Raw genomic sequence first — 12,519 nt, 5'->3', positions numbered from 1 at the left:
CTGCAGCAACACACGACCCACAGACCGTAGGGCGAGCACCTTTCCCGAAGTTGGAAAACAAACTGGCCTGGAGGAAAGGGTCTGAGCAAGAGGCCTGAGCCGGCAAGGGACTCTGGGAGCATGCATCGCCAGATTCAACTCCAGGTGGGCTTTGGCTTTCCCGACTCCACCCCTGCAGGGTTGGGCAGTGTCTCTATATGTCTCCAGGTCACTTCCTTCTTGTGCCTGAGCTTAGCGAGGAGCTCCCTGTGCATCCCCGCAGGCCTCCTGCTGCCCCTGCCCGATCTCGTACTTGTCAGGATGGGCCATTCCTGCGCTTGGAGGAGCTTGTCCCGGAATATCAACTAGTTCTCTTGGACACTTCTCCCCAGGATGGTATCCCATGGGATTATGCCATGCAGATATCTGAAGAGGCTAAAGTCTGCCCTCGAGACATTCAGGTCAGATGCCCAGGCTTCCTCCATCATGGAGTGTAAGAGTTCAGAGCCCAGGAATAGGACCACTGTTGGCCAAGTGCCTGACCACAGAGCCTTTCCAGCGGCTACAGAAGATCTCAAGGAGAAGGCCATGCCTTTAAATCTGCTCCTTGTAGGGCTGGAAAACCTCGCTTTGGGCGTCAGGGAAAAGCCCACCTCGCCCACAGCTCACAGCAGCAGCTGTACTGGGGCAGGCCAGCCGTCCTCCTGACTTCCCAGCAACAGCCGATAACGGGAACACGACGAGGAAAGAAGAGCAGAGCGAGAACGCAGCGATGCTTCCCCACCACGCGCTCCTGATCTCCGCTGCTGGATGATAAGCGAGTCCCTGAGTCGGAGCTGGTCTCTTCATACTCAGAAGCCTGCAAACGATTTTTCTTCCTCGGATTTGTCCCACTGCTTTCTGAACCCCTGTCAGTTTTTAGCCCTCAGAGTGTCACTTAGCCAGGAGTCACACAGGTTAGTTGTACGTTAGATGAAGAACCACAAACTTGTTTCGTTCAGTACCTCATGTTCTTGCACAGGAAGAGACAAAGATCCACTACCTCTGGTTCACCTTTTCCACATCACTCATTTATGGACTTCTACCAAACCCCTTCTCCTTCAGCATCATTTTCCAAGCTTGAGAGTTTCAGTCCATTCAGTCTCACCTCTTATGGAAGATGTTTCACAGTTTTGAGCACCTGTTAGTTTTCTCTGCCAACTTTTCAAGTATTACTTTTTAAGTCTGAAAGACCAAAACTGCATGCAGGTTTCAAGATGTGGGTATAGTACAGATTTATACAAAGATATTAATAATTATGTTTTCCATTTTGTTCTTTTTTTCCTTTCCTAACAATTCCAAAAATTCAATTTTTTTTTCAGGTTTGGACTGGAATCAAAGCAAGACCCAAATCTTGTTCCTGAGCAGAAGTCAGTCCACCATCTTCACTGAATATGAAATACTACTACTGTTTTTTTTCCCCATATACATTACTTCTTGTTTTTCTGTGTTGGTGTTCAGCTGCTGTTTGACCATCCAGTACCCAGTGTCACCAGTGACCCTCCTTCATGCCTCCTTTAGTTGTATTTTCTGACCTACTCTTTTGTCTGGTTTTTTTGAATGCCTCAGTGCTAAAGAAGATGTTTTCACTGTGATGTCACAGTGATGTCAGATCTTTATTCCTAAGCAATTATGAAGAGCTGAAAAATCTTCAATGGGCGAGAGTATCTCACAGTGTTTCTTCTGGTGTGTGTTATCTTGCATGTGCCAAAATAAATTTATTTTACTATCACACTGTTTATCAACCCAGCTTGATGCAATCCCATCCACCTACTCTTCTTTTGCTTAAGGAATGTGATTTTGACTCATCTGCAAATTTTGACCTACTTCCTGCCCTTTAAGGCCAAGAGCACCCAGTGCCCCCAGCACAGACCTCCTGGGGGTTCCCTGTAGCATTCGGCCATGGTGGAAATGGACCATTTTCCTCCTCTGTTTTATTTCTTTACTGTTTTCTGAGTCATAGCAGCATTTTGTCTTTCACCGCATGATCAGTTACGAATATAAACAGCCCTGAAGAAGCATGTCACAGGATTTTTGAAAATCAAAACAAGTTACACACATAACTTTGAGTAAAAAGTGCTCAGACCCACGGAGACAGATTTGGGATAAGAAGCTCAGTAAACCAAACACATTCACTGCTTTGTTGTTGAGCTGCAAGAAGACTTCAGGATAACGTAGTTTTTGTATAATGAATTCACACAATTTGCTCTTGTCATGTCATAAGCAATAACGCCCATCTAATTACTTTAATGACCAATAGTTTTTAAGAGCACTAAAGCTTGACTGCAAACAGAGATCGTATTCCACAGAGTAACCCTACATTTATCCCTCAAACACAGAAACCCAGTGCCAAAAGCGTATTCCTGAATCCAACCAGCAGACCCATTCCTACAGCCCAGCCTCCCACGATCATGTCCACCAGCCACATGCGCTCAAGACCAAGCACAAACCAGCAGCTTCTCCCTGCTTTCACGATTGATCCCCTATCCAGTTTGACCACCTTCCCAAAGGTCAGTCTCCATGCCGAGGCGAGTACGCTCGATTGTCATGTACCAGAACAGCGCTGGTGAACGCCCCTGTAGTCCAGGCAGCACACTCAGTCCTGCCGACAGGCTGGAGTGACAGCTGTCTTCATGCACCCCCGGCACAACAGCATCCTCCTCTTCTTCCCCTCCAGAGCAACCTATAACTCTGCACCTGCATCCAACGCATGGATGCTTCAGTTCCTGGAGCACACCAAAAATTCTCCAGAACGTTTGTTCCTCAACTGAGACATGAGCCAGACTGCCCTGCAGCTTCAACGCTTTATTCAACTAAGCCTTATCTAGGACTTGTAATTTAGACTATAACTGACTTGACCAAAACAACCAGAAAAGCTTCCTTCCCATGAAATTAAAACAACGTATACTGCTCTGTCAGGAAAAGGAGATACTTTTTCCATGGAAATGAATCTACTCGCAATCACAAATCAAAGATGTTGATGCTTACCTGTGAGAGGTGAAATTGTCATAAGAGCCCACGGTATAATGTCGGAAGAGACGCTTTGTTCTGTCTTCTCTGGTTTCTACAAGAAAAAAGACACATCACAAAGCTGAGAGTTAAAGGAACACTTCTCCGTTGTCTCCGTTTCCCCTCCATGTATACAAACAGAGTGAATCCTGCTTTCATGCAAGCTTTTATTAATAAACAAGTAATAATCTGTGTGCAGGTGTCAGTGTGATCATTCCCATGCATGCTTGTGTACAGTCCCACATGCACACAAACAGCTTCTGTGAATATAAGATCTCTTCACTAGAACTTCTAAACCACATCAAGACGTCAAATTTCACCAAGACTCTGAAGTAGAGCCAAAGAGGAGAATCAGCGCCAGTAAGGCAAACACACACTCCATGTCCCAGGGCAGCAGCCACATGCCTTCCCCTTGTTCTGTTTGGCCACATCAATCTTGCACATCTTAAGGCAGAGGGATGCAATTCCCACAGAAGAGATGGAAACAGTCCTGGTTAGCCTTTCTTCTCACCTGGTGGTCACCGAGCTCTCCAGGCGCACAGGAGTTACGAGGAAGGAAAGCCGGGAACCCAGAGAGACTTCTGTCACCACTTGTCCATTAACCATCCCCGACAGCGCTTTGGCCAAAGTACTTGTTGGACCAAATCTCCCCTTTAGGGTGTAACAACTCAGGAGTCTACTCGCCTGCCTCAGAAGTGTGAAAAAGCCAGAGAACCTGCCAGCCTGATCTGTGAAGCCGACAACAAAAGAGATGCCAAGGCCTCCAGGCTGCTGGATGGTGAAGGCAGGCAGCCTGACTCATGGCGAAGTGGACAGAGATGTCACTGCAGACATGCAAAACACACTCTGCAGCTAATGGCTTAAGAGAAGACACGACAGAGATGGGAAAGAATTTAAGCTACCATTCTCCTAACACAGAAGGAATTTGCATCACACTACCAAAACCGAATTTATTGCACGACCCAGGATTAGTACGTAAACTCCCCCTGCAGAAAGCAACTGGGTCCTCGTGCTAACCCAACCGAGTACGTTACATCGAACCAACTCATCCACGGCTACAGTGGGGTGATGGGACTCCAAACAATCAGGTAACTCCACTCCTCTACTTTGTCACCACTTTCTTGTGAAGCCCTCGGTGCTGCTCACTGCAGCAAAACCAGGTAGGCTGTTGGTCTGATTTAAATCCAGCAGGTATTTAAGCATGCTAACTAGGGCAGTCAGACAGAAGGAATGAATAAAGGGGATGAATAAGAGAGGAAATAAAGGGCAAAGTATAGATGAGACTCACCTTTTTTCTTCAGTAGGGACACAAACTGTTTGCACCCAAAGCAGTAACAAAGCAAAATAAACCTTTGGTTTTACCTGCGTTGGAATTCAGAATGGCAACAGCCAGTGGGAAGGGGCTGCAAAAGCAGAGGAGCAGTTTTTGCTGTTATTACAGCACTGTCGATCCAACGCACTTTGTTTTAAGCTCAGGACAGGATGCGCTTTCAAACCTTTCATTCCGATCTCACGATCACACGAAACCCTCACTGCTGGCAGAGGGAAATGCTGCCACAGCAGCCACAACACCAGTTGCCCACCCTGGGGACAGACGACAGCCCTTGAGGCAGCAGCAGCAGCCGTGTCACCCCGCCAACACGCTGTCCTGCCTCTCGCACGTCCCCAACAGGCACTGGCTAGCCTCCGCTACCAGACACCGCTTCCAGAGACTTGGCTGTAGCCTCTCCGATCCCAAAGGGGCCTCTGCATGGGGTACAAGGTATACTTCAGCACAGATGTCCTGCCCTTGGGGAACCTCACCCTCAGCACGCACCTCCATTTCACACGCAAAGCATGCTTACTATTGGCAAGGTTGAAAGAACAATTAACTTCACCAAAGTTTAGAAATAAAATCACCAAATACAATACTTGTTTATACTACTGAAAACACAACGTTGCCTTTCCCCCCTCCCCCCCGATTCTTGTTTTTCCGCTCCTTTTGCATGTTTGTGAGGTTTGTTTAGCTTTTTCCTTTCTTTCTCAGAAGAGCTGAAGAACAGCCCTAGCATCCTGGCACTTGGTCCCCCCAGAATAATGCCCCGCGCCACGTGGTTCTGGCTTTCCTTCCTGCCAAGTCCGACAGCCTCCTATGGCAGCGGTCTCCAAAGTGGGGCACGCAAGGCAGCCCACTGGGGCGCAGGAAGAAAACATTTTTTTGTACCGTTAATAAAATTTTAAAATATTTTTTAAATGGTGTTTCTTCTATCTTTATCTCACTATTTTTTAGTTTCTATTTTTGCATGCACTTTACAGTGCACATTGTATATGAGCAGAGTAGTACAGGTATATAATTCATAAGTAAACGTATGTGTACAGGAGGGTGCATGCCCAAAAATTTTTTTTTACTGAGGGGCACATGATCAAACCGGTGATATCCCAAGGCATGGGACACGCAGCATCCCAGAGATTAACGCAGGTGCTCTGGCAATCCCCCCAAAAAAGAAGCGAGTGCACAGCAACCCCCCAGCCAGCCCACGCAGACAGCGAGGACAAGGATGCCATGCGCTAGGTGAGGTGCAGCCCAGCCCTCGCAGTGCCACGGCTTAGGGGCATTTAGGGGACGTGACCGTGCAGGGAGCAGTCCCCGGTGATCCAACGTGCTATTCCAGCCCCGCCACTGTGCATCACCTAATGTGTTTACCTAATCCAGAGGGAGATTTCTTGGAGCCTGATGGTACAAGGCGGGGCTGATGGCTCCCCGTGAATCTTCCAATTAGGTGGTCGTCTACCAAGCCCCGTCCTTGCAGTCCTGGGAAAAACTCTCTCAAAGAACCAAGGAATTAATCTTACTGGCAAAAAGACACGCTACGCCGAGAAACGGAGATGTTAAGGACTGATCAGCGCAGCAACATGCTGCAAAGAGTTAAAGGAGGTAACCCTTTCACCGGGATCATCTGAGGCAGCCTCTCACCTTGCTTACCATGCTCCGTGGAGGAGAGCGTTCTCAGCTCCGAGTCAGGCGGGGATACCGGACTCTACCCCTGGCAAGCACAACCAAAGCACGCTGCGGCCATAAGGAAAAGGAGGCACCACGTGTTCTCAAGGGGGCTGTCGTGCTGTCGGGGAAGTACCTGCACCGCGCGCCGCCTCCTTCCCCGCTGCTGCAGGAGGGCCCAGACAAGGGCAGCAGGGAGCAACCTCCCGCTCCAGTTTTGCCTGCACGCCATGCACACAGCTGGGATCCCACAATGCTTTCCGCTGAGGAATGCGGCAAGACAGCAGAGGCCTAAAATATACCTAAAACATCAGGACAAGCCTTGTGTGTCGTGCCTGTGAACACGTTGGCACCCGCAACTCTTTACAACTTGACACAGATGTAGGAAAAATGGGAGGGGGGGGTGGGAGAGGGAAGGAAGGCTCCCATGGAGGCGCTGGCATGGCATAGCCCGAGCAGGTCACAATAGTGATGGTGAGCACATCCATCCTCTCTGCCTCATGGCATGCAAAGACACTCTTCAGGGAGAGACATCGCACCCTTAGACCCCGTCGAGGGAGGGAGCGTGCTGCTGCTGCGGCACAGCAAACCTGTTCAGACAGGCACCCCCTCCTCCCCTCGCTCCTGCCTTTGGGAAGTCCTGCTTCCCCCAGCCCCATGCGCCTGTCCTTCAGTCCCTTCTCCTCCCTCTTCCCCACCCTACTCTGCCTCCTCCTCTTCATCCCCTGCCTGCCTCCACGCATGTACAGACATGTGTACCTCATCTGCAAACACCTCTATCGATCTCATTCCAGATAAAAGAATGGTGATTTGGTGATAGGAGCTGGATTTATGGGCTGTCCGCAGCCCAAAGGCTCGTTCTCTTCCTGACTCCTAAATATAGCTGCTGCCGAGCGCGTGTTTAATGGAGCCGTCACGGAGGCACCAGGGACTGAGGCTGATGGATGGAGAGGAGTGAATCGCTTGGAGATAGGTGTAGAGAGGGAGGCTCTATATTTAGACAGGAGGGAGCAAGAGGACAGCAGGGCAGCCCGGTGGGACGGGCTGTGCCCACGAGGTGGCAGGGGCTCATCCAGACGCACGCAGCAGCACAGGCAGCCCGCAAAGGACAGGCACCAGCAGGGAAACAGGAACAGGGAATACAGAACGCTGGAAAGCTACGGCCTGGAAACCAGGAGGACCATGTGGACAGGCGCAGGCTGCTCTTGAGCTGCTCTGCACACTGCCAGGAAAGTGCTTTTGTAAAGTTTTTAAGACACAATTCTTTCTAGGTAAGTCTGCCTAATACATTAGATAAACATACAGGAATATTAACATCCCTTGGCTGGCCAAGAGCAGTCTGGACGTGCCAGAGAAAAGGTTCTGGGAGAGAAGCAGCTCTCAGACAAACAGACTGAACAGAGAGCCCTGCTGGGCCAGGGCGGACTGACAAGAAGCTTGGGTGCCAATCCCATGCATCCTCCACACCTGGATTGTCCCAATCCTCTCTTCTCTCACGCACCAACATTGGGTTGCAAACAGAAAAAATAACTCTTTTGGAATGTGAAAATATACCTTTTTGTTTCTACAGAATGTTGGAATTACATTTCTAAATACTATTTAGAATTTAATTTAATTCAGTTTAATCTTATTAAATGCAAGATTTATGCACCTCTAATTATTGGCAGCAATTTCTCTTTCATCATCTATTTTTGACCAACTGCTCCTGCATCACAACAAGCACCTTAACAGCAGGCATTCTCAGAGGTGAACAGGCAGAAGCACCCCACGCCAGCCAAAGAAAGGATTGCACCTTGCAGCCAACATGCCCCAACAAGCACCTTCCCTGATGGTCACCGGCTGTATGCCCTTTGGGCCAGCACAACACAGATGCCTGCACCGCAGGAATGGGTGAAGAGTGACAAGTCATTTTTTGGAAACTGATCTCTTTAATCATTTGATGCAGCAGCAGGGACGTTACGGTTATCACCCAAGAGCTACATCAAGCCACCTGAGAGGTCAAGGTCACGGCAAACCATAGAGCCATCAGGCAGATACGGAATGGAGGAAGGGAGATACCAGTTAGACTCTGTGCTAGTCGAGAAGGAGGGGTTAAAACAGATTCTATCTTCTAAGTTGAAATGACAACTAAAAGCAGCAACATGCAAGTCAGAGGAGATGTGGTCTCAGGAACGGAGAAGGCTGGGGTCCATATTTGTGCCTTCTCAAGTACATGGACGCTTCGTGTGCCAACACACCCACGGAGGAGGCTCGCAGATGCCCTGTCTCAGTTTCAGCGATCCCTTATGGGAGTACTGATTCATTGCTTTTTGAACTGTCTCATCACCCTGGAAGAGACACCATATTCAGCTGATGCTCTCAGCGAAGACAAGTGGTGGGTAGCCTCATCCTCTTGCAGCTGCTGGACCACAAGCCTGGCTGACGCTGTCCTCCATGCCAAGGGAGAGCTGTGCTGCTCTGCGGGTACAGCCAGTGCTGGGACGGCAGGCAGATGAACCCTCCAAAGCTGGGGAGGGTTTCGGTGGGAGAGCTGTGGTGCCACAGCACGTCCGAGAAGCAGCGTCTCAGCCCTGGAGCAAGCGAAGCGCTGCAGCCCCCTCCCCGCTGCCCCCCCGGCGCAGGCAGCCGGAGCACTGCTGCCCATTGTGGATTTCACCCACGCGTCCCAAACCGTGCTCTCGAGCACCTGACTCGGAGTAGGCTGATGAGCAGATGCCACCACAATTAAAGCCTCTTCCAGGCTCTGTGCCAGGCAGCCAATCTGGCTGGGGTGGCTTCAGAGCGCCGGTGACGAAGAGAAAGGGAATTATTTCAGAAGAAGAAATGCTGAACTCTGCTGAGGGGTGGGAGGACATGCAGTGCCTGAGACCAGAGAGCAGCCTGATGCTCCTCCACACAGAGGAGGAGTCGGGACAGGGGAGACGCTGGAGCGCATCACCTCTGTCGCCAGCTGCGGCGACCACTGGCGAGTGCTCCCAGGGCAGCAGCGGGTCCCGTTCCGGCAGGGGCTCTGCCTGCCGCAGCCATGAGCCTTATTGCAGGTGCAAGCAAGCATGGAAACCCGTAAGTACGACTCTTCCCCTTCTCACAGGGCTGCCAGGAGAACGAACTAACTCATGTCCCTGCGGCACCTGCAGGACCTGCTGACTGAAAACAGAGAAAAGCCCGAGAAGGTGTTTACTTAGTCATTTGTGGTATTACTGTATTTTATGCAGAACGGTTAACTAATTTATGCTTTCCCCATGACTGATCTTTACCCTATGAAGTTCAAATACAACTTTTCTCCGAAACGGAATACTTTTAGAAGCCTTGCTGTACCAATCTTAGTTTCATACAACGATTTACGTACAAGATGCGACACACTTGGTGAAACTTTAGCCTGCGTTACACGAATGCACAGAGGAGATGATTGTATTAGTCCCTCTTGCCCTTAATTTATGAGTTATACCTGCAATACAATTATGCTTGTTAGAGTTTTCAGCTTATCTGTAACTGGAAAAAATGCAAATAAAATGAAAGTCTACTCTCAAATAACTATGAGTCAGAGAGCAGCATCTGTGCATTACCTCTCACGGGGACTTAACGGCCAGGCTGTCAGCCCGAGAGGAACGGGGAGATCAGCTAAAGCCACAACGCCAAACCAACAAACGTAGCAGAGCAGGACCTGGGAGGTTATGTCCAGCAGAAGGTCTCCACAGCTATTCCATGTGGATTTATCCACATTTCTGCCACAAAGATATTTCCAGAAGTGCCATCGAGGCAGCTGTAGTCGTTTCTGACTGAGCGCTACGCCCGCACGGAGGGGACTCTGTCTGCCTTCGCCTTCCTCCAGCGCGGTGCTGGCAGGCAGGCAGTCCTCGTCCGCAGCCTCCCCGGAGGCCACAACGCGTCGGGGCAAGCACTAGCTGCAGCTCCCCAAGCAAACTGCTCGCTCTAGAGACGCTGCCCCCATGAACTCAGCAGCAGCACCAGGGGACGGGGGACGACAACACAACCCCAGTATGGATTTTTTTTCTTCTGGTTTGCTGTTTTGTTTGGTGTTTTTTTTTTTTTTTTAAATAGATATAAAACAAGTCTATGAGGATCAGGAACTCCCACAAGCTACTTAGTTACCTCCTGGGAAGATCATTTGTGCCAATGGCTTCCACAGCCAAATCCTAGGGTAAAGCCTGCCAGTCCAGCACCAACACCTCCGTGCTAGGACAGACGGCGACCTGAGCAACGCCATCTCCTTGCTGTGCAGAAGGCCAGCAGCAGGAGGCCTCAGAGCCACAACCCAGCGCGGGTGGGGGTTGCTGACCCCGGACCACACACAGCAAATGGGGGGCTCGGAAGCACAAGGACCCTACCCGAGTGTGAAGACCCATGCAAATACCTTCAGAACTGACAGCCTGGGTTACTTTGCCGTGTCTCCACCTACGGCCTGGCACACGTCACCTCCCTCCAGACCGCTCTCCCCTCCAGGGAGAGGAGCCATCCGCGTGGCACACGAGCCCCAGGAGTCCCCGTTATGGAGACCATGGCTCTGTTGATGCCGGAGGGGACCGAATTCCTCAGCACAGCTCGGGACATGCGTTGTCGCTCTGAACGCTTGCACAAGTTACTGTCGCACCATTACAGGGACACTGCTGTTGCGAGCAATGGAAACTGGGCAAAGCTCCTCAGAGGCAGCAGCGGGCAGGCATGGCACGCACTCGCTATGCTCCTTCTCCACCGAGCAGCATTTTGTTTACACATTCACATGTTTTTCCCACCTTCCCAGATCTCTAGGGTTCAGCAAACAGCACGGCAGTGCTTGACGCTGCTTCATCCTTTTACCATCTTGGCCTTCAACACTCTGCACAACAGGGTGACGTGGCCCAAGGGTCGCACAAGCCCTGAAGTTCTGCGTATGACAGCACTGAGACAGAGAGGGGCTTCCTTCTCCTGTGTCTGAACAACAAGCTAGAATAAAAGCATCCCCACTGAGACCAGTGAAACCTGCTCCAGGTGAAGCAGAAGAGAGAGGTGTCCATCCATTAGAGCATTGAGGAGACACCTGCCATGAGAGCAAGAAGGCCCTGCTGGCCATTGGGCTTTGCCTAGAGCCGAGGAGGATACAGCTTCAGGAGGATGTAACAGCTGTCTCCCCGGACACATGAGAAGCTTATTGAGAAGACAGAGCAAAGCTCTTCACCAAGGTGTATGGCAGGAGCTATCCTCCAGAGATGCAACATTTCCCTTTTACACCACTGATCCCACACCAAAACCCTTTATGCCAAATGCACAACCATCTCCACGCCTGCCAACTGCATCACTCTTATGGGACAAAAGCACTTCAGTCATATTTATGCTTCTCATCCTTGCCCTCTGCAGACAGAACCAATGTCCCCATGTCACACCAAAAACTGGGTGTTTCTAGTAGAGTAAGGGCTCCAAAGTCAAAAGGATCACACTGAAGATATGACTGTGGCCAGCCTGTGGACATTTTAGTGCCCAAAACCCTCAGGGCATCTTGCACTGAAATTCTGGCTATGAGCTGGATCTTAACCAAAGCCTGTAATGTCCTTTCTGGAGCTCAGAGTACGTGGATGCAGACACAGCTAAAGTTATCTGCAGGTGGCATACCTTACAAACGAAGTGTGCCTGGTCATTGAGGTGCTGGAGCGTGTCCAGAGAAGGGCAACGAAGCTGGTGAAGCATCTACAGAACAAGTCTTATGAGGAGTGGCTGAGGGAACTGGGGTTGTTTAGCCTGGAGAAGAGGAGGCTGAGGGGAGACCTCATCGCGCTCTACAACTACCTGAAAGGAGGTTGTAGCGAGGTGGGGGTTGGTCTCGTCTCCCAAGGAACAAGCGATAGGATAAGAAGAAATGGCCTCAAGTTGCACCAGGGGAGGTTTAGATTGGACATTAGGAGAAATTTCTTTACTGAAAGAGTGGTCTGGCCTTGGACCAGGCTGCCCAGGGAAGTGGTGGAGTCACCATCCCTGGAGGTATTTAAAAGACGTGTAGATGAGGCGCTTAGGGACATGGCTTAGTGGGCATGGTGGTGTTGGGTTGACGGTTGTGCTCGATGATCTTAGAGGTCTTTTCCAACCTTAATGATTCTATGATTCTATCTGGCAAAACGAAAAACAGGAATACCTCTGCAGTATGCTCTTTTGCCCACAGCATCTAATTTTCTTGGGTTCCGACCTAAAGGCTTAGCTTAACTAGACCTTCAAGTAGTAGTCAGGACCATCAGAGTCAAAGAAAGGTACATAATGAGAATGCAAGTTCTTTCTTGGACTCCGGTACTAGGTCTATTTTTAGAGGTGCAGTCTTTAGCAGGGGTAGGGAAGTGCCAGATGGCCATAGCAGGGTCTGTTATGACCTCACTGATGGACAGGGTCACTTTAACAGAAGCTATATGGAGACAGACATCCAAGAGCACATATGTTCACACTGCTCAGAGTGTGCAAAGATGCAAGAAAACTGACATCCTGCTGAAGAGGCCCTGAAATGATATTCAGTAGTCCCCACCGAGCGTGGAGAG

At 50.1% G+C, this 12,519-nt stretch overlaps 1 protein-coding gene across 1 annotated transcript in view; it reads right to left on the bottom strand.

Annotated features, from left to right (window-relative positions):
• SHANK3 (SH3 and multiple ankyrin repeat domains 3) overlaps nt 1-12,519 on the bottom strand; it is a 373,777-nt gene that overhangs the window by 125,679 nt on the left and 235,579 nt on the right. Inside the window, exon 14 of the mRNA XM_075140908.1 lies at nt 3,007-3,082. Within this exon, the coding sequence (XP_074997009.1) occupies nt 3,007-3,082 (76 nt within the window). The remainder of the gene's footprint in view (nt 1-3,006; nt 3,083-12,519) is intronic.

Source organism: Calonectris borealis, chromosome 1, assembly GCF_964195595.1.
Source record: "Calonectris borealis chromosome 1, bCalBor7.hap1.2, whole genome shotgun sequence".
In the NCBI taxonomy this organism is placed as follows: domain Eukaryota; kingdom Metazoa; phylum Chordata; class Aves; order Procellariiformes; family Procellariidae; genus Calonectris; species Calonectris borealis.
The sequence above is the reverse complement of the archived record's forward strand: the minus strand, read 5'-3'. Positions and strand labels throughout refer to the sequence as shown.